Here is a 19,840-nt window from a genome sequence, read left to right on the forward strand (position 1 = left end):
TGGAAATTCTTTTGGTAATGACCTCTGTACTGAGTATCTCAAACTCTGGATAAATTTGAAAGAAATTATTAGACCAAAGGGTATGATTTGGCCAACTGAGTTTTATGAGCAATAATTATGTAACTTGCTATCAAGTAGCACAGCAGGTGGGCATTTGCCTTGCACGTGACCGACCTGGCTGACCCAAGTTCGACTCCTCCACCCCTCTTGGAGAATCCCGCAAGCTACCTAGAGTATCTCACCCGCACGGCAAAGCCTGGCAAGCTACCCGTGACGTATTTGATATGCCAAACACAGTAACAACAGGTCTCACAATGGAGATGTTACTGGTGCCTGCTCAGGTAAATCGATGAATGGGAGGACAGTGGACAGTGAATTATGTAACTTAGTGGGTATTTTTCTTCTGATAAGTCAGATATAGACATGGAAAACTGCTACAGAGGAGTATGAAAGTGAAAGGCTTATGCTCTCAGGTTATTGAAAGGGAGGTATGGCAATCTTTGTAGGGAATCATACAGGAGAAAAACCTAGAGAATGGGGTTCAGATAAATAAGAGGCTAATGCAATTAAGACCTAGGCAAAATGTCTAGGATAGAGAATAGAAGTAAAAGATATGAGGCAGTGTATGTGTATTTGATTTTCACAGATGAGGATGGAAAGGGGAACTTGTGACTAGGACCAGCAGTTGTTCACCTGGGATGCTCACAACTCATTTGTGAGGATGTTGAGGCATCAGGATGTATCAAGGTTCACTCTGGCTGACACAGGGGCCCATATGGGATGCTGGGGATCGAACCCAGTCAGCTGCATATAAGGCTAACACACTACCTGTTGTACTATTGTTCTAGCCCTCAAAGTTGTTCTATTTCTTAAAGATTTAGCACAAATGAGTGTTCTAAAATAGTATATATATGTCACGGTCATGGTCCTCCCATTGTTCATCAATTTGTTTGAGCGGACCCAGTAATGTCTCCTTCATGAGGCTTGTTGTTACTGTGTTTGGCATATTGAATACATCACGGGTACCTTGCCAGGCTCTGCCATGCGGGCGAGATACTCTCGGTAGCTTGCCAGGCTCTCCGAGAGGGGCGGAGGAATCGAACTCGGGTTGGCCATGTTGGCTGTGTGCAAGGCAGACGCCCTACCTGCTGTGCTATCGTTCCAGCTCATATATATGTGTGTGTGTGTGTGTATATATGTGTATATATATATATATATATTGCTTAGATTCTATCCCTGTGTTTATTGTTCTATGTATATTCAAATCACAAATCACAAATCATCCTGTTATTCGTCGATTGCCTCGAACAGGCCCCAGTAACGTCTCCTTCATCCTAGCCCTGAGATTATATTCAAGGCTCTTTAGGAGAATGAGACCCATCATTGTTACTGGTATTTGGCATATTGGATATGCCATGGGGAGTTTGCCAGACTCTGCCGTGTGGGCAGGCTACATTCGGTAGCCTGCCAGTTTGTCCAAAGTAGGAATGAGATAATAAGATGTCATGCGGCCACAAATGTAGCCTCGCGGTTCCGGGAGCTGGTTTTTATAGTCTCTGAGTCTTGGCCGTTGATGGGATTACACGGCGCCAGGGGGCCAGTTGGTGGGTGTGACCCCCGCCTACTGGAATTTGGAGGATCTGGGTGGAGGATGCTCGGCCCCAATCCGAGTAGGTTTGGAGATCTCTTGTTTATAACTTTTCCTAGAAATTGTATATTTTAAGTTGGTAGATTACTGCTAAATGAGTAGACATTGTCCAGTGAAGTTAGTGAATGATATTAGTGCCAGCTTTCGAGGAGAGAATCTCACTTAAGATTGAATAAGGATCTAGAACATGAGGAATAGAGAAGATAGAATTCTGTACTTGATTAATTATAAGGGCAAATGTATTTAAAGAAATTTTGAAAGTATCTTCTTAATAAGTATGAGTAGTTTAAGATGACTTGAAATGTCAGAACTATTAACTAGTATAGTATCTATTGAATGTTAGATCTATTAAATATTGCATTGCACTGTACTGTCCTTCTGTGTTTCATTGATTTGCTCAAGCAGGCCCTGTAACGTCTCCATCGTGAGACTTGTTACTGGGTTTGGCATGTCGAATACTTCATGGGTAGCTTGCCAGGTTTTGCCGTGCAGGCGAGATACTCTCGGTAGGTTGCCGGGCTCTCTGAGAGGGGCAGAGGAATCGAACTCGGGTTGGCCGGGTTGACCAAGTGCAAGGCAAACGCCTTATTGCTGTGCTATCACTCCAGCCCTATTAAATATTATTGTATTAAATATTAAACAATACTGAGTATTTAAATATTACATATTATAGTTTAAAATCCATGTTCAATTTTATGTTGTATTAAGATATATATTAATTTTAATTTTTATTTGTTTTTGGTGGGGGGCCACATCTTGGGGTGCTAGCATAATTAATTTCTAGCTGTGTGGTCAGGAGTGACCTCTGGTGGTGTATAGGGGAACCATATGTGATGCCAGGGATCTAACTGGGATCAATGACACTTTATCTCCTGTAGTATCTCTCTGTCCCCCAATATTGACTTATTATTAGATTGACATATGATTTACAAATGATCCTCCTTGAAATATACTTTATCTGGGTTCGCTTCCCAGTACCACATAGTCTTCCAATTTTGGCAGATGCAGTCCTGGAGGCTGTCGAGCATAACTGAACTGGACCTGGAGGCCTCTAGTAATATTTGTATGACCTGAGTATTACTGGTACTTCAGGTCTAGAGCAGCATTGCACCCTTGGGTCCCTGTTCGGAACTGCAAGCCAGGTTGACCAGGAATCACTGGTGGAGTCCCAGACCTCCTGAGAGCACCTCTAATTATATATTTTAAAATTGAAAAATAGGCAACTTTTTCATTATTGCCTTACAGATTGTTTATATTTAGTAGAATTTTACTAATTTAGGGGCAGTTTTGGGCTGGAGCGATAGCACATTGGGTAGGGTGTTTGCCTTGCACGCAGCCAACATGGCCGACCCGAGTTCAATTCCTCTGCCCCTCTCAGAGAGCCCTGCAAGCTACCGAGAATATCTCGGCCGCACGGCAAAGCCTGGCAAGCTACCCATGATGTATTCAATATGCCAAAACACAGTAACAACAAGTCTCACAATGGAGACGTTACTGGTGCCCGTTCGAGCAAATCGATGAACAATGGGAGGACAGTGACAGTTTTATTTTTATTTATTTATTTTTGCTTTTTGGGTCACACCCAGCAATGCTCAGGGGTCATTCCTGGCTCTGCACTCAGGAATCACTCCTGGCGGTGCTTGGGGGACTATATGGGATGCCGGGGATTGAACCCAGGTCGGCCGTGTGCAAGGCAAACACCCTACCCGCTGTGCTATCGCTCCAGCCCCCAGGTGCAGTTTTAATACTACCTTTTTTGCTTAGCATTTCATTTTTTAGTTCATCTTTATAATTAGTTGGTATTTTTAATTTTCAATTTCATCCTTAAAACTTTACTTTTCCTTGTTGAAAGCTCTGTGCTCTGGAATTACAAGATAAATTCAGCAGTCAGATAACTCAACGGGATGAACACTGGAGGCCTGGATTCAGTCCCCAGTACCCCAGCGTCCCTTGAGCATTGCCAGTTGCAGGTGCAACTCCCAACCATAGAAATGGGCATAGGCCCTGAACACTGCTGGGTATGGCCTGCCCTTGTTTTAAAAAATTAAGGGTGTATTGAGTCTTACTGTGGATTAGAAATGATTTTTGAATTAAACCTGGGTTTGATTCCTCCATCCCTTTCAGAGAGCCTGGCAAGCTACCGACAGTATCCCATCCGCATGGCAAAGCCTGGCAAGCTCCCTGTGGTGTATTCAATATGCCAAAACCAGTAACAACATGTCTCACAATGGAGACTTTACTGGTGCCCACTCAAGTAAATCGAAGCACAACAGGAGGACAGTACTACAGTACAGTATTATTATTTGTGGGGTTTTTTTCCTTTTTGGGTCACATCTGGCAATGCACAGGGGTTACTCCTGGCTCTGCCAGGAATCACTCCTGGCAGTGCTCAGGAGACCATATAGGATGCTGGGAACCAGACCCAGGTGGGCCACGTGCAAGGCAAACGCACTACCTGCTGTGCTGTCGAACCAGCCCCAAATTAAAATTATTTTTACAAAGACACTCTGGTCTGATATAAACTCCAGTCTCATAAAGTGGAAAATCTTTATTGTAATTCAATTTTATGTCTCTTAACTTTTGAAATATTTTTGATGATAGCAGTTGACTTGTGTTCAGCCTTTAAAACACTATGTGTGAGAGAGTAACGCTATTCTCTTTTCCATTTCCAAACTTTACTCATCTGTAATGTTTACTATTTGTCTTTGGGCTGGAGCAATAGCACAGCAGGTAGAGCATTTGCCTTGCATGTGGCCAACGTGGCCAACCCAAGTTTGATTCCTCTGTCCCTCTCGTAGAGTCCAGCAAGCTACTGAGACTATCTCACTCGCACAGCAAAGCCTGGCAACCTACCCGTGACCTATTCGATATGCCAAACACTGTAACTAAGTCTCACAATGGAGACATTACTGGGCCCTCGAGCAAATATATGAACAATGGGAGGACAGTGCAGTGCTATTTGTCTTTAAAATAGGGTTGCTTGGGGTCAGAGCTATACTACAGTGGGTAGGACACTTGTCTTGCAAGCAGATTCAATTCACCCTGGCTTCCCGTATCATAGCACAGCGGGTAGGGCGTCTGCCTTGCACACAGCCAACATGGCCAACCCGAGTTCGATTCCTCCGCCCCTCTCGGAGAGCCTGGCAAGCTACCGAGAGTATTCGATATGCCAGACACAGTAACAACAAAGTCTCCAATGGAGACGTTACTGGGCCCGCTCGAGCAAATCGATGATCAACGGGAGGGCCCAGAACACTGCCAGGAGTAATTCCTGAGTGTTGAGCCAGTAGTACCCCTGAGAATTGCTGGTTATGACCCAAAACAAAAGCAAAAATAATAAATTCTTTTGAAATAAATAAAATAAGGGTTGCTTAAGAAACTATTTCTTGTGATTTCTTGCATTAAACTTTTAATCCTGTAGGTGGTGCTATACTCATACCTAATTTCAGTAGAAGGTGAAACATTTCTTTTTAATATGAAAACATATTTCATAATATTTATTATATTTACTCAAAGAGCTTACTGGAATATAATTAGTATATTTTCTTAATAGAAAAGAAAAAATGAAAGTTTTGTATTTTTACATAAATACTTGCCATTGCAAACCTTTTTGAAAAAGTATTGATAATAAATGAAGATAGTAGTTACCATTGTATTTTTGTTTTTTACAGACAGGAATAATAGGTTAGGAAGATTAAATTATTCTAAGTTAATTTTTGATTGGTATCAATGAAAAGTAGGCAGTTAGATTCTTAGAATGAAACCCAGGTTTGCTAGTCTCAAGCTCTTATTAACTGTGTTGCATTGCTTTAGTTTAATAGAGCATAACATAAAATGAAGATGTCAAGATCTATGTGTAATCTATGTGTAATAAATGTGAATTGAGACCTACTATGATAGTACATCATTGTATCTAAATATACACTACTTTTAATTTCAGACAGTGGCAGTGCCAACCAATGTTGTCACAGTTACACCTGTAAAACCATTGACTACTGTAACAAACCTGAAGTCTTCGAGTTTGGGAGCAACATCTACACCTGCAAATGAAGCCAAGGTCAAAACACCTACTGCTCAGGCTAACCTTACTCCAGTGAGCTCTCATTTGTACCTTACATAAGAACAGCTCTTTACAAATGTCCTTGTATTTGATTTTCTAACATTTGTGTTTGTTTGTATATCTATATTAGACAATGTTGGAAAATGTGAAGAAATGTAAGAACTTCCTTGCAATGTTAATAAAACTAGCATGTAGTGGATCACAGTCCCCAGAAATGGGGAAGAATGTAAAGAAACTGGTGGAACAACTTCTGGTAAGTTAGTACTAATAAACTTACAATGTTTGTAAGAATTCTATAAATGGGGAAAAAGTTTTAAAATAAGGTTTATTTTAGATACATTTTTTTCCCTTTGGGTTATGGAGAGGAGTTAAGGCAGATCTTTTTTCCCCTTCTTTTCTAAAAACAAATTTGTTTATTTTTAAATTTTATAAAGTTGTTCACAGTGTTGCAGGCTGAAGCCTCTTCTATCCTTGTCAAGGGGAATGCTAACCTTCTCTCCTTTCATACAACAATGGCCGCCAACATGGCCGACCCGAGTTCTATTCTTCCACCCCTTTCGGAGAGCCTGGCAAGCTACCAAGAGTATCTTGCCTGCACGGCAAAACCTGGCAACCTACCCGTGTCATATTCTATATGCCCAACACAGTAACAAAGTCTCCAGTGGAGATATTACTGGGCCCACTCAAGAAAATCGATGAACAAAGGGAGGACAGTGACAGTGACAGTGTTCACAGTGATTTATTACATTCAGTATTCCAATCCCAATCCCAACACTATTACAATTTTCCACCACCCTTATTGCCAGTTTCCCAATCAGCACCTAAGCTTGCCCCAATAGCAGGTCCTAAATAATTTATTTTGCAATGCTTGTTATGAAGAGCACTGTAGCACTATCCTCTCATTGTTCTTCTATTTGCTTGAGCAGGCACTAGTAACATCTCCATTGTGAGACTTCTTGTTACTGTTGTTGGCATATTGAATACGGCACAGGTAGCTTGCCAGGCTTTGCCATGCGGATAAGATACTCTTGGTAGATTGCCAGGCTCCCTGAGAGTGGCAGAGGAATCGTACCCAGGTTGGCCGTGTGCAAGCCAAACTCCCTACCCACTGTGCTCACTAAAAATGATCAAAAAGATTTCCTTAGAAGAAAGTGTATGAGGAGTGTTGTATCTCACCCTGGAGCAATTAAACCCTTGTATAAGAGGTTACTAACATGTTGTTTCAGGTTAAGCCTTGTGTATAATATTGATCAAGATTGGTTGCCTTCTACTTTACATTCCATCCAATGTGGTGTGCTACTCCTGGTATATTAGTAGTGTAGAGTATGAGATGTTGCGCAGCTGTACTTGCTCCAGGAATTCTAAAATTCGTGGATGTGATACAGCTAGAGTTTAATTTTTAACTGGATGGTGACTTTGGGGTCTAGAGGCATCTCTACAGCTTGTTGCTCTTTCCAAAATTTATTTGTGAGTCTCTGGATCATGGTCACTAATGAGCTTATATGGTGCCAGAGGCAGTTCGTGGGCTTGATGGCCAGATTCCAGGAAGAACGGGGATATGGGGAGATCACCCATCCCCAACTCCCTGAGAACCTGGACGTTTTGGTCACAAAACCCACATACCTGAGTTTTTCAACAGATTCATTCCTGGATGAGACCGAGCCTGTGGAGTCTGGCCCTGAGAGCATGGTGATGATTGGGTTGTGGAGGATTTTTGCTGCCAGGGCTCTGTTTGGGTTAGTGGAGGGTTCACACAATCCGCTAAGGGAAGCCCCGGATGAGACTCAGTCTGGTGTAATGCCTGGAGTTGGAGAAGATCTTGACATCTTCTAAACTCTGGGGCCACTCCTGGTGGGGCTCAGGAGACTGTATTTGGTGCTGGGTATTAAAATAGGATTAACTGCATGCAAGTCAAGCATCTTACCTCTTGAACTCTCTCTGGTTTTGTTTTTGCTTCTTTCTGAAGGCTGTTTTTGTTTGTTTCTTTTGGGGGGTGTGGCCCACACTTGGCAGTACTCAGGACTTACTCCTGGCTCTATGTTCAGGGATCACTCCTGATAGGCGTGGGAGACCATATGGGGTGCAGGGGATCGAATCCAGGTTGGATAAGTGCAAGACAAGTGCCTAACCTGGTGTATTATCACTTCCATCCCTGAAGCCTCTTTTCTTTTTTTATTTTTTAAAGATTATATAAGTTTGGAGGTTCTAGCAGGGGAGCGCAGCTACTCGTATACTCTCGACCGAAGACCGGTCTGTCTCTATCGGGGAAGGCCGTCCTCTTCGACTGAGCGCGCAGCTTCGGGAGGGACGCACATGGAGCGGTGAGGGAGGAAGGGGACACCCGCCTAGCCAGCCAGATCAGCCGAATCAACCCTGGCAATCAATGGGGTGACAGATGTCGCAGCCAGATCGCCCTCAATATAATAAATATATAGTATGGTGTGCTTTTACTTTTTTTAAAAAACTAGAGGGACCAAGGAAATAATTTTGGTCGGGGGCACATGCTTTTCATGTGCAAGGACCCAAGTTTGTTTTCAGACTTAATTCTATCTTCTCTTGTTTTCTAGAGGTTTCCAGCATCTCATCTTGAGCCTTCTTGATCTTTTCTTCAGCTAATGTTATTCTGCTGCTCAGAACTTCTATTGAATGTTCTATATCACTTATCATACTCTTAATTTCTTTCATTTCTGTTTCTAGTTTTCTCATTTCACTCCATATTTTCTTGTGATTTGCTGACTATGCCTTTCTTTCTTTGAGCTCATAAAAACATCCTCAACATGGTGTCACTGAAGTTACTCTCAGAATTTACAGTTCTGGTAAATTTCTGTGGTACTGGTTTCACTTAGTGACGTTGTTGGGCTCCTATACATCTTTTTGTTGGATTTATTGTGCTGCACATGAATTTTTGTAGGTAGCACCCCTGGGATTAGGCTGGGAGTTTTTTTTTTTTTTTTTGCTTATTGGGTCACACTCGGCGATGCACAGGGGTTACTCCTGGCTCTGCACTCAGGAATTTTCCCTGGCGGTGCTCAGGGTACCATATGGGATGCTGGGAATTGAATCTGGTTGGCCGCCTGCAAGGCAAATGCCCTACCCGCTGTACTATTGCTCCAGCCCTTGGGAGTTTTTTGTTTGTTTTTGTTTTTGTTTTTTTAGAAAATAAACATGGTCTTTAATGGGGCATGGGGAGTGTGGTGGGAATGAGTGAGGTAAATGAGTGAGTTACCACAGAAATTTACCAGAAACGCATCCCCCTGAGGGCTAAGTCAGCTCTTGCCTCGTGGATCTGGCTCTGCAGCTCACGGGCGGTATCCTCATAGTCGTGGAAAGTGGCCACGTGGTAGCCCATGGTGTCTAGCTCATAGCAGCCGGTGGACACCAGCAAGTAGGCAGGCAGTGGCCATAGCACCTCCTGGCACACTGAGGGCAGCTCTAGACCCAGGGCTCCCAAGGTCAGGGCCGCCCAGACAGAGCCCAGGAGCAGCAGTCCCCACAGCCACTGCGCAAACTTCGTCATGGTCGCTGTCTGTACCGCACCTTCCCTTCCCAGAGAGTGGGAGTTGTTTTTTAAGTTCCCTGTCCATCTTCAGTCAGTGACAAGAAATTATAACTGAGCTGTGTGAGGTTTGCTGAGAGTGATGGGCCTATTGATACGACATAGGTTGGCTGTGGCGGCTGCTATCACCTAGCCAGAAGAGAAGAGAGGATTCCAGCTAGATTCCAGAAAAGCCCAGGAGATGTCAGCTAGGAGCTATTTCTTCAATGTTGTATAAACACTGTGTTTTATAAGGTTGTTCATGATGATTTGCTACAGACATTCAGTTTACCAACACCAGCCCCACCACCATAGTACCTTCCCACCACCATTCTCTCCAATTTTCCCAACCACCCCTAAGCCTGCCCACATAGCAGGCCCTCAGTAATTTATTTTCTATTGCTTGTTATAATTTGCTAAAACAATGATCCAAAAATATTTGCTTAAAAGAAAGTAAGTGAATATTGTTGTATAAGAGATTACTAAAATGTTGTTACAGGTTAAGCCTCCTGTATTGATATTTTATTCATAGAGATTAGATGCCTTTCACCTTACATCCTATCCAGTCTGGTGTGCTACTCCTAGCTTAAGAAGCTATTTCTTTGGCTCCTCAAACATTTTATAGGATACCTTTATATTCTGAAAAGTTGAGAACTCCCAAAGGCATTTTGGTTCTGTGGGATTGAGCTTGGAACTATAACTTAAAAAAAATTAGCACTTAGGGGCTGGAGCAATAGCACAGTGGGTAGGGCATTTGCCTTGCATGTGGTGACCCAGGTTCAATTCCCAGCATCCCATATGGTCCAAGAGTAATTCCTGAGTGCAGAGCCAGGAGTAACCCCTGTGCATCACTGGATGTGACCCAAAAAGAAAAAAAAAAGTAACACTTAGGTCTAGGTTTGGTTTTTCTGGGCCTCACTGGTGATGCTTAGGGGTTACTCCTGGCAAGGATTAGGGATGTGGGGGCAAAATCCAGGTTGACCATGCGCAAGGCAAATACCTGCTGTACTACCACTCTGGCCCCTAACAATTAGGTCTAGAATGAGAGCTCAACTGTATGAGTGCATACTTTATATGCAGGAAAATGGATTTGATCTCTGCCATCACATGGTATCCTGAGCATACTCTGGGGTGACTCTTGAGCACTCAGATGGAAATAACCCCTAAGCACTTGGAGATGTGAAGCCAAAACCAAAGAAATAAAATAATAATTAAAAAGTATAGTTTCCAGGATGAAAGAATTAGAGAAGTGGTATTGATATACAATTATACAAATCTAATGTATAATTAATTAGAAAACAGTTGGATTTCCATATCTACTACTGCATTCAGTATTTTGTCATCTATTATTTTTGTTGTGTTTGGACAACATCTGGCTACTTTATCAATTAGTTGGCAAAGTAAGTTTTTGTTATTTTTGTGTCACACCTGACAATGCTCAGGGGTCACTGCCTGCTGGTGTTCAGGGGACCATGTGTGGTGCTAGGATTTGAACCATTTCCTCAGCTATGGCCCTATGCTGGGCAAGCTCCTTACTCTTTGTACTATCTCTCTTAAGCCGAAAAGTAAATATTTTAATAGTTTGTCTCACCATGTCACTGTGGATTCTTTGGAGTCCACTGATATATTCTGTATTTTGTTATTTGGCGGAGAGGTGCACACCTGGTGGTGTTCAGGGTTTACTCCTGGCTGTGTATTCAGGAATCACTTCTGGCAATGTTTGGAACCATATGCAATGCTACATGCAGAGTGAACCCAGGTCAGCTACGTGCAAAGCAAATGCCTGCCCACTATAATCTCTCTTAGGCCCTGGATTTTTCTTTAGTGTTGCATTTGGATATTTGGAAAATATTGGTCACTAAATTACACAGATGTTTTAAAAATCACATTTGCAGTCTCACTAGAAAATTCTTGCTAATACTTGAGAAACCATCAGGCTCAGGATTGTGGTTATGTATTTACTAAAATTCTAATTTTGACTTGAGAATAATACTATCTTTTTCTGATTTGATTTATTTTGGGCCACACCTGGTGGTGAGCAGAGCTTATACCTGGCTCTCTGCTTACGGATCACTCAGGGAACCATATGTGGTGCTAGGGATTGAGCCCTGGCTCTATATGTGGTCTCCAAAAACACCACCAGAAGTGATGCCTGAGTACAGAGCCAGGAGTAAGCTTTGAGCATTCCTGCATGTAGCCCAAACACAACTTCCACCTCCAAGTTAAATCAAAACAAATTGACCACAAGACTACCAAACCAAATAACTTATTCTTTACCCTAAGAAGTTTAGGATCCTGGTTCTTAATTATTCTCTTCTTTTATGAGTGGATTGGGGGAGGGAAAAGTAGGCCATACCTGGTGATGCTCAGGAGCTATTCCTGTCCCTGCTCAGAAGTAATCCCGGTGGTACTTAGGGAACCGTGTTTAGTGGCTGGGATTAAACCCAGTTTGCACATACAAGGCAAGTCCCTTCTTGTACTATTTCTCAGGCTCATGCATACTAATTAAGAGACTATAATATTATTGCCTCATTCAGTCTGCCAGATACTTGCTCATTTTGGGGGGAGATTCCCTTAGTTCTGTTTATCAAACCCAGGGCCTTATCGAAATGAGAGGCATTGACTATCTCTGAACTACATTTCCCCACCCTTGCTTACTGGAGCAATTTTGTTGTTTTGGCAGTGTCACAACTGGCTATGCTCAGGGCTCTGGTTCTATGCTCAGGAATCACTCCTGGTGGTGCTTAGGGAACCATATGCATGGTAACCACCCTCCCCAATGATGGTGGCCCTTATGACGAATTCTATCTCTGTGAAAAGCTTGCTATGCCTATCTATACTTATGAATTACACACTTTAAAAAATATGTATAGACCTAAAAGTCTTTTCTTTCTCCTATTTCTCAGGATGCAAAAATTGAAGCAGAAGAATTTACTAAACAACTATATGTTGAACTCAAGTCTTCACCTCAGCCTCACCTCGTTCCTTTTCTTAAGGTATAGTTATTTGGATTTGATTACCTGAGCATTTCAATTTGACAACAGTTTAATGTGAAGATACTAACAACGTGAGAGGAACTTCTTAGTGTTCTTGAAATCTTTAAAAATAATGTTCATAGTTTATATTCATTGGATTAGAAAACAAAAACAAATAACATCTTATGGTTTAACATGATTTTATGGTTTTAGTTAATGTTTATGTACTCATTTTAATTTTATTTGGAGGGGAGGGGAAGCACAGCTGACCCAGTTATGCTCAGTACTCATTCCTGGCAGGAAGGAGTAAGATTAGAGGACCATATGTGGTATTGAAGATTGAACAGTTTTGGCAAGGCAAGGATTTTAATACCTTTAATAGCTCTCTGATCCACTCAGATATTCTTTGCTTAAAAAAATTTTGGCTAGAGAGAACAGAGGCATTCATTCCTGAGCACAGAAGCAGGAGTAAGCTCTGAGCATGGTTAGGTATGGCCCAAACCTTCCTCTCCTCTATCCCTATTTCGAATGTGTGTGTGTGTGTGTGTGTGTGTGTGTGTGAAACCTTCAGACTAGTCCTAATGACTTATAATCCCTTACGTATATGCCAAATACCAGTAACAATGATGGGTCTCATTCTCCTAAAGAGCCTTGAATATAATCTCAGGGCTAGGATGAAGGAGACGTTACTGGGGCCTGCTAGAGGCAATTGATGATTAGCAGGATGATTTGTGATTTTGTGATATAAACGTTATGCCTGCCAAATTAATGGGATGCTACTAATGTTTATGTGTCAGGAGGCATCCTTTTCTCTGTAACTTACTGAATCAAATAGAATTTGATGGAGAACAATAATTTTGAAAACAAAAACTTGGGGAAGGACTGGACAGTTAATAGCTCAATGGAGTGAGCCTATATGTTTTACACGCAGGATTGTGGGTTTATTCCCTGGTAGCCCATGGTCCCCTGAGCATCCTTTGTCAGATTAAAATATAAATTCCTTTTGGATACTTAAAGCTGAAAAGGAATTGAATTGAAATTTAGAGTCATTAAAGACCTGGGAATACAATGAACTAAAAATTCATTCCATGAATTTTAAAATAATGGAATGAGGAAGTTGCCTTTAGAAAAATTTGGTTTAATTGTCTAGGGGAGATGAAAGAGGTTTCATTGGAACCTTTTTGGGTTACCTTATGAAAGGGGAGATGGGGCAGCACATTTCCAGAAGGATATTAAAATAGTGGACACTGTCCCTAGAATATTAATAACATTAAGAGGGAGCAAATCTTGTAATATAAGAAACTAAAGACATTTTTGTTTAGACAAAATGTTTTGTTTAAACAGCTCTGTGCTCACTCTTGGCTCTGTGCTCAGAGATCACTTCTGGAGGGGCTCTGACAACCATAATTGTTGCCAGGTATCAAACCTAGGTTGACTACATGAAAAGCAAGTGCCTAACCCATTATCACTGGCCCTAAACTAAAAATTTTAACCAGGGAAGATTGGACCTGTGGAAGGAAAGGTTGAATGATCTAGAAAATTCATAGTACCAAGTAATTGGAGCCATATTTCTGATGATTCTCTTGAGAGAGAAATTGAGGCAGTTTTTCCTTGGGTTCTTTTTTCATTTGTAGGGGAGGAGAGGAGGTGATTGGTGGTGACTGGTGGTGCTCAGGGGCTATTCCTGATTTTCTGCTCTGGAGTTACTCTTAAGGTACTCAGGGATCAGGGCCAAAGCTATACTACAGAGGGTAGAGTATCTGACTTGCACTCAGCTGACCCGTATTTGATCCCTGGCACCCTATATTGTCCTCTAAGCACCGTAACTCCTGAGCATTGCTGGGTGTGCCCCCTACCCCTCTTCTAAAGAAAAGGTACTCTGGGATCATATGTGGTGATCAAACCAGGACTGACAGTACCCAACACAAGTCCCTTAACCCCTGTACTATGTTTCTCTGGCTCTAGGTTCCTTTCAGTGCAAAGGTTATGTAATTATTAGACACTCTTCGTTACACTGGCAACTCTCCTGTGTTTATCTACCTATCATACTCACTGCGGAGAGAAAGAAAATTAGTCAATAAATATTATGTATCTGATGCTTTGTTAGATACTTTTTTGTTGTTTGCCAGGTGATTAAGAGATTTGAGATAATTTAGACATTCATTTTTCATTTTTTTCTTTTTATTACTTTAACATTTTTTGTTTTGGGGCCACACCTGGCAGTGTTTAGGCCTTACTCTGGCTCCACACTCAGGAATTACTCCTACCTGTGCTCTGGGAATCCTTGGGATGCCAGGAATTGAATCTAGATCAGCTGTATGCAATGCACACACCTTATCCTCTCACTCAAGCTCCTACTTGAACATTTCTTTCCAGTTCTATTTTCCCAGAATCTCTGCACTTTAGATCTCTAACCCTTCAATTATTTGTATCATGCCACTATTTATATTGCCGAAAGCTGCGTGTTTTCTATTTATTCATATCTGTACACAGTCCCCCCAACCCCCGCCCAGTGGTAGTATTTATTTAAAGACAAGGTATATATTTATTTTTTATAAGGCCCCCAGCAGTGTGGGCCTATGATATTATTCACTTGGTTATGGGATGCTTGCTGCTTTGCTCCAGTAGTGCTTAGAGGCCCCCTCTGATGATGCTTACAGGGTATATTCAGTACCAGGAATTGAACTTGGTGTTTCATGCCTGCGAAACATGCCCATCATCCTTTTCAGCTATATTCCTGGCCCTCACGGTCTTTAATTTTTAAAAACAATTTTATTGTGGTGGTTGGCCTTGGTTGCCATGCTACACAAAAAAATAGAAGGTAGGGCTTCACCTGTGCAAGCCATGTGCTATTCTCTTCTTACTTGTGTCACATCCCAGGCTCACTGCTATTTTTATTTATTCATTTTTTTTTGGCTTTTGGGGTTATACCCAGCAATACTCCTGGCTCTGCACTCAGGAATTAATCCTGGCAGTGCTAGGGGTACCGTATAGGATGCCAGGGATAGAACCTGGGTCAGCCACATGCAAGGCAAATGCCAATCCACTATACTATCACTCCACACCCTATTTTTATTTATTTATTTTCCCCCCCTCCCCCAGTTTTTTATTTTTGAATGATGCATGTTTCAATCTCTTATACTCAAATTATAAGAATCTTGTGGAACTTTGCATTACTACCAGTTTTACCCATTTTTCTTTGTTAGAAAATGGCATATCATCTTAGAAATATTTTGTCTTGGGACTGGAGCAGTAGCACAGCGGGTAGGGCGTTTGCCTTGCACACGGCCAACCCGGGTTCGATTCCCAGCATCCCATATGGTCCCCTAAGCACCGCCAGGGGTAATTCCTGAGTGCAGAGCCAGGAATAACCCCTTTGCATTGCCAGGTGAGACCCAAAATACAAAAAAAAAAAAAAAGAAATATTTTGTCTTATTACTAATTATATGATAATACTATGCTTATGCTTTTTTTATTTCTTATTTTTATTTTTTATTTTATTTTTTTATTTCAGCAGCATATTTCTCAATTATTGAGCACTATAATTAAATACATGTATGATATAAAAATAGTAATTTTAGTACTTATGTATCTCCATTTTCTGTAAGCATAAATTTTAACAATGATTATTTCTAGATCCTCTGATATTATCAACTTATTAGTCATCTTTTATTTATTTACCTATTTTTATTGAATCACCTTGAGACACACAGTTACAAAGTTGTTCATGATAAAGTTTCAGTCATAGAATGTTCCAATATCCTTCCCTTCGTCACTGTATTTTTCCTACCACCAATGCCTCCTACCACCCTCACCTGCCTCACTAGTATTTTTAAAGTTTGTGGGGGAAATGAGAAACACTTTTTACTGCTTGCCTTTTTTTGTTGTATATAGCACACACACACACACACACACACACACACACACATATTTTTAAATTTAATTTCTCCTTCCTTTTATGCTTTAGTAATGATGGATTATGTATCATATGTGCTGATTGTAGTGCTCATTTGCATTCTGGTGGTAGTGTTCTTTGGGAAATCATTGTGTTTTCGCATAAATGATTACTGGGTGCCATACTCCTTACCATGGTGTTTAGATAGCTTTTTTTGATTGGTTATTGGGCCGTGTCTTCTGGCTCTGGGCTTAATTAAGAATCACTCTTGGTGCTCTTGGGGAACCATGTGAGGTGCCAGATATCAAACCCAGGTCAGCCACGTACAAGGCAAGTGATTTATCCGCTGTTCTATCTCTCTAGTCCCAATAGCGCGCACGCGCGCGCGTGTGTGTGTGTGTGTGTGTGTGTGTGTGTTTCTTTACGGGTCCACCTAGGGTTGCTCAGGGGTTACTCCTGGCTCTGTACTGCACTCAGGGATTAACTCTAATTAAAATACTTTAAAATACTTTGTTACTGTGTCTGGCATATCGAAGTATTTTTGAATTTAAAAAAACCCCACTTTTTAAAAATTAAGAAATTGTGTAAAGAAAATAAAAGGGAGAGAGCAATAATACTCATTTAATTATTGAATAAGGACAGTAACTGAATTTAAGCATCAAAACAAGAAAACCTTTAAAACACTTATGAACTCATAAAAAGGTAACCTCCCCACTTCTTTTCTTTTTTTTTACAATTTTTAAAAATTTATTTTAATTTAATTTTTATTAGTGAAACACCATGAGGTACAGTTGTAGACTTACAAACTGTTTTGCTTGGGTTTCAATTATACAATGATCAAATACCCATCCCTCCACCAGTGCCCATTTTCTACCACCATGGGTCCCAGTATCCTTCCCACCCCCCATCCTCCCCATCCCACCCTGCCTCTTTGGCAGGGTATTCCCTTTTGTTCTTCTCTCTCCTTTTGGGTGTTGTGTTTTGCAAAAGAGGCATTGAATGGCAATCATGTTTGGTCTATAGTCTACTTTCAGCATGCTTCTCCCATCCTGGGAGGATCCTCCCAACACCCTTTATTTGGTGCTCCCTTCTCTATCTGAGCTCCCTTGTCCCCTAGCATGTGTGGCTGGCCTCCAAGCCATGGAGCAAACCTCCTGGTACTAATCTCTGCCACTCTTGGGTGTTAGTCTCCTATTTTGTTACTTTACATTCCCCAGATGAATGCAGTCTTTCTTATATTACTGCACTGTAGCACTCTCCTCCCATTGTTCATCTATTTGCTTGAGCAGGCACCAGTGATGTCTCGAGTGTGAGACTTGTTGTTACTGGTTTTGGCATATCAAATAGCCATGGGGAGCTTGCCAGCCTCTGCCATGCAGGCGGGATACTCTCGGTAGCTTGCCGGGCTCTCTGAGAGGGACAGAGGAATCGAACCCGGGTCAGATGCGTGCAAGGCAAATGCCCTACCCGCTTTGGGTGAAGCTATTAACGAAGGTATCCTTCCTTCACCCTGGGATTCTGTCTCACTGAGGAGACACTCATTCTGGGTAAGCTTAAAAAGCTCTCAGAATGAGATTAAGGGCAGCTTGGCTCAAAGCCACAGGTCTAGAGACTGAAGCTGACATTCATGTCCCAGTTCCAGCCTCCCTAACTAGCTGAGTGACCTTATATTACACAAAGGGGGAAAAAAAAGCCAAAAACCCATGGATGAAAAGGCAGAACTCTTTTCTTTTCGTTTGACTGGTTTGCGGTTTTTTTGTTTTTTTTCTTTTTTCATTCAGGAGTATGCATCTACAGGTACTAACTTAAAGCATTCAGGATTTAATAGGGATATAGCTCAGCAGTAGAGTGCTTGCCTTCCATGTGTACAACCTCAGTTTTATCTATTGGCACCAAACTCAAAACAAAGTAATCTTACAACATCAATCAAAAAGTTTCTAGTTTAATTAAGGTATCAACTAGTTGTTTTTTACTATTTACATCTTGCTTTTATTTACATCTTACATTTATTTAACTGTGCTTATATTAAGACTATTTCTATCAAATTTGAAAGTCAATAGGAAAAAAATTATTTTTTTTCTAAAAGATACTACTATTCCCAGTAATCTTTTATGGGAGTTGGGTGAATACAGATAAGTTTGACCTCGGGCTTCATACATGACAGGCAGGTGCTCTACCACTGAGCCACATCCCTGGTCTTAAATCTAATAAAAATATGAAATGCAAAGTTGATTTCTTTTTTAATCTGTTACTTTCTTCTTTTTTCTTTTCCAGAAAAGTGTATCGGCCTTACGACAACTCATGCCTAACTCCCAAAGCTTTATTCAGCAATGTGTTCAGCAGACTTCTAGAGAGGTTGTCATTGCTACCTGTACAACAACAGTGACACCTCCTCCTGTGGTGACAACAACAATTTCCTCAACCCAATGTGAAAAGTCCTTGATTGTTTCTGGAGCAGCACCACCAAGAACTGTGTCAGTACAAACTCTGAATCCAGTTGCTGGTCTGGTAGGAGCAAAAACTGGAGTTGTGACTCTTGATTCTGTAGGGTCAGCCACTGTACCAGCAGGAACAGCCACTGGAACTATGTTGGTTCAGACTCCAAAGTCTCTTATGACATCTGTACAAAATACCGTTAAAGCAGTTGCACTTCAACCTGAGAAGCCAGTTGTCTCTGGGACACCAGTAACACTGACTCTCCCTTCGGTAACCTTTGGAGAAACTTCAGCAGCAGCAATTTGTCTCCCGTCTATGAAACCTATTGTTGCTTCTACTCGGACCACATTTGACAAGCCTGTCATTGGTGCTCCAGTCCAGATCAAACTTTCACATCCAGGTCCCATTCTTTCACAACCTGCTGGCATTCCACAGGCAGTTAAAGTCAAACAACTAGTGAGTAACATTTTCTTTCCTGATTTTTAGTTTACAAAAGTCTAAACAGGACTGGAGTGATAGCACAGTGGGTAGGGCATTTGCCTTGCACACGGCCAGCCTGGGGTCGATTCCCAGCATCCCATATGGTCCCCTGAGCACTGCCAGGAGTAACCCCTGTGCATAGCCAGGTATGACCCAAAAAAGAAAAAAAAAAAGGCTAAACATTTAGAAAACTGGCAGGGGTTGTAAAATGAACTCTGTTTGCCCTTAACCAGATTTGAGCAAACACTATTTCACCATATTTGCTTTATCTTTTTCTTTGTATATTCACACATAAAAACATATAATTTTCTTTTGGTTTTTGGACCACACCTGGTAGTGCTCAGTGTTAACTCCTGACTCTGCTCACTCCTGGGAGGTCCTGGGGGATTATGTACTTGCTGGGGATCAAACTAGGGTCAGCTATGTGCAGGGTAAGTACCTTAATCCCTGTACTATCTCTCTGGCCCCCATTTGAAATGCAAAGTTTAAAATAATTTGAAAACCTTTAAGGTTACAGTGATTTCTGTAGTAAAACTTCAATCTGGATTGGGCCTGTTAAATTTGAACTCACACTGTAGGATATTTAATAAAATTCTGAGTTTAAAAAGATCTGGTGCTAATTTGGGTACATAAGAAGTGCTGGCATTTAATGATGTATACATTGTTCCAGAAGATGGTGGGAAGTGATACAAGAACCATACTTTGTTCCTAAGAAATAGTTGTCAACAGAAAATGTATTTACAGTCTTCTCTTTATTGCATTTTATTTAGTTGAACCCCTCTACTTTCTATAACTCAACCTCAGTGAGTGC

The 19,840-nt window shown here is 41.4% G+C and overlaps 2 protein-coding genes and 1 pseudogene across 2 annotated transcripts in view; 1 reads left to right on the forward strand and 2 right to left on the reverse strand.

Annotated features, from left to right (window-relative positions):
• TAF4B (TATA-box binding protein associated factor 4b) overlaps positions 1 to 19,840 on the forward strand; it is a 121,363-nt gene that overhangs the window by 18,110 nt on the left and 83,413 nt on the right. Inside the window, exons 4-7 of the mRNA XM_056137900.1 lie at positions 5,589 to 5,741; positions 5,839 to 5,961; positions 12,150 to 12,239; positions 18,388 to 19,005. Coding sequence (XP_055993875.1) covers positions 5,589 to 5,741; positions 5,839 to 5,961; positions 12,150 to 12,239; positions 18,388 to 19,005 — 984 coding nt within the window. The remainder of the gene's footprint in view (positions 1 to 5,588; positions 5,742 to 5,838; positions 5,962 to 12,149; positions 12,240 to 18,387; positions 19,006 to 19,840) is intronic.
• LOC130045606 (uncharacterized) lies at positions 6,108 to 6,221 on the reverse strand (annotated as a pseudogene).
• Positions 8,944 to 9,225, reverse strand: LOC130045457 (dolichol-phosphate mannosyltransferase subunit 3-like). The gene has a single exon (XM_056138398.1). The coding sequence runs from the start codon at positions 9,223 to 9,225 to the stop codon at positions 8,944 to 8,946; it is 282 nt and encodes a 93-aa protein (XP_055994373.1).

Source organism: Sorex fumeus, unplaced genomic scaffold, assembly GCF_029834395.1.
Source record: "Sorex fumeus unplaced genomic scaffold, SorFum_2.1 ptg000128l, whole genome shotgun sequence".
Taxonomy (NCBI): Eukaryota; Metazoa; Chordata; class Mammalia; order Eulipotyphla; family Soricidae; genus Sorex; species Sorex fumeus.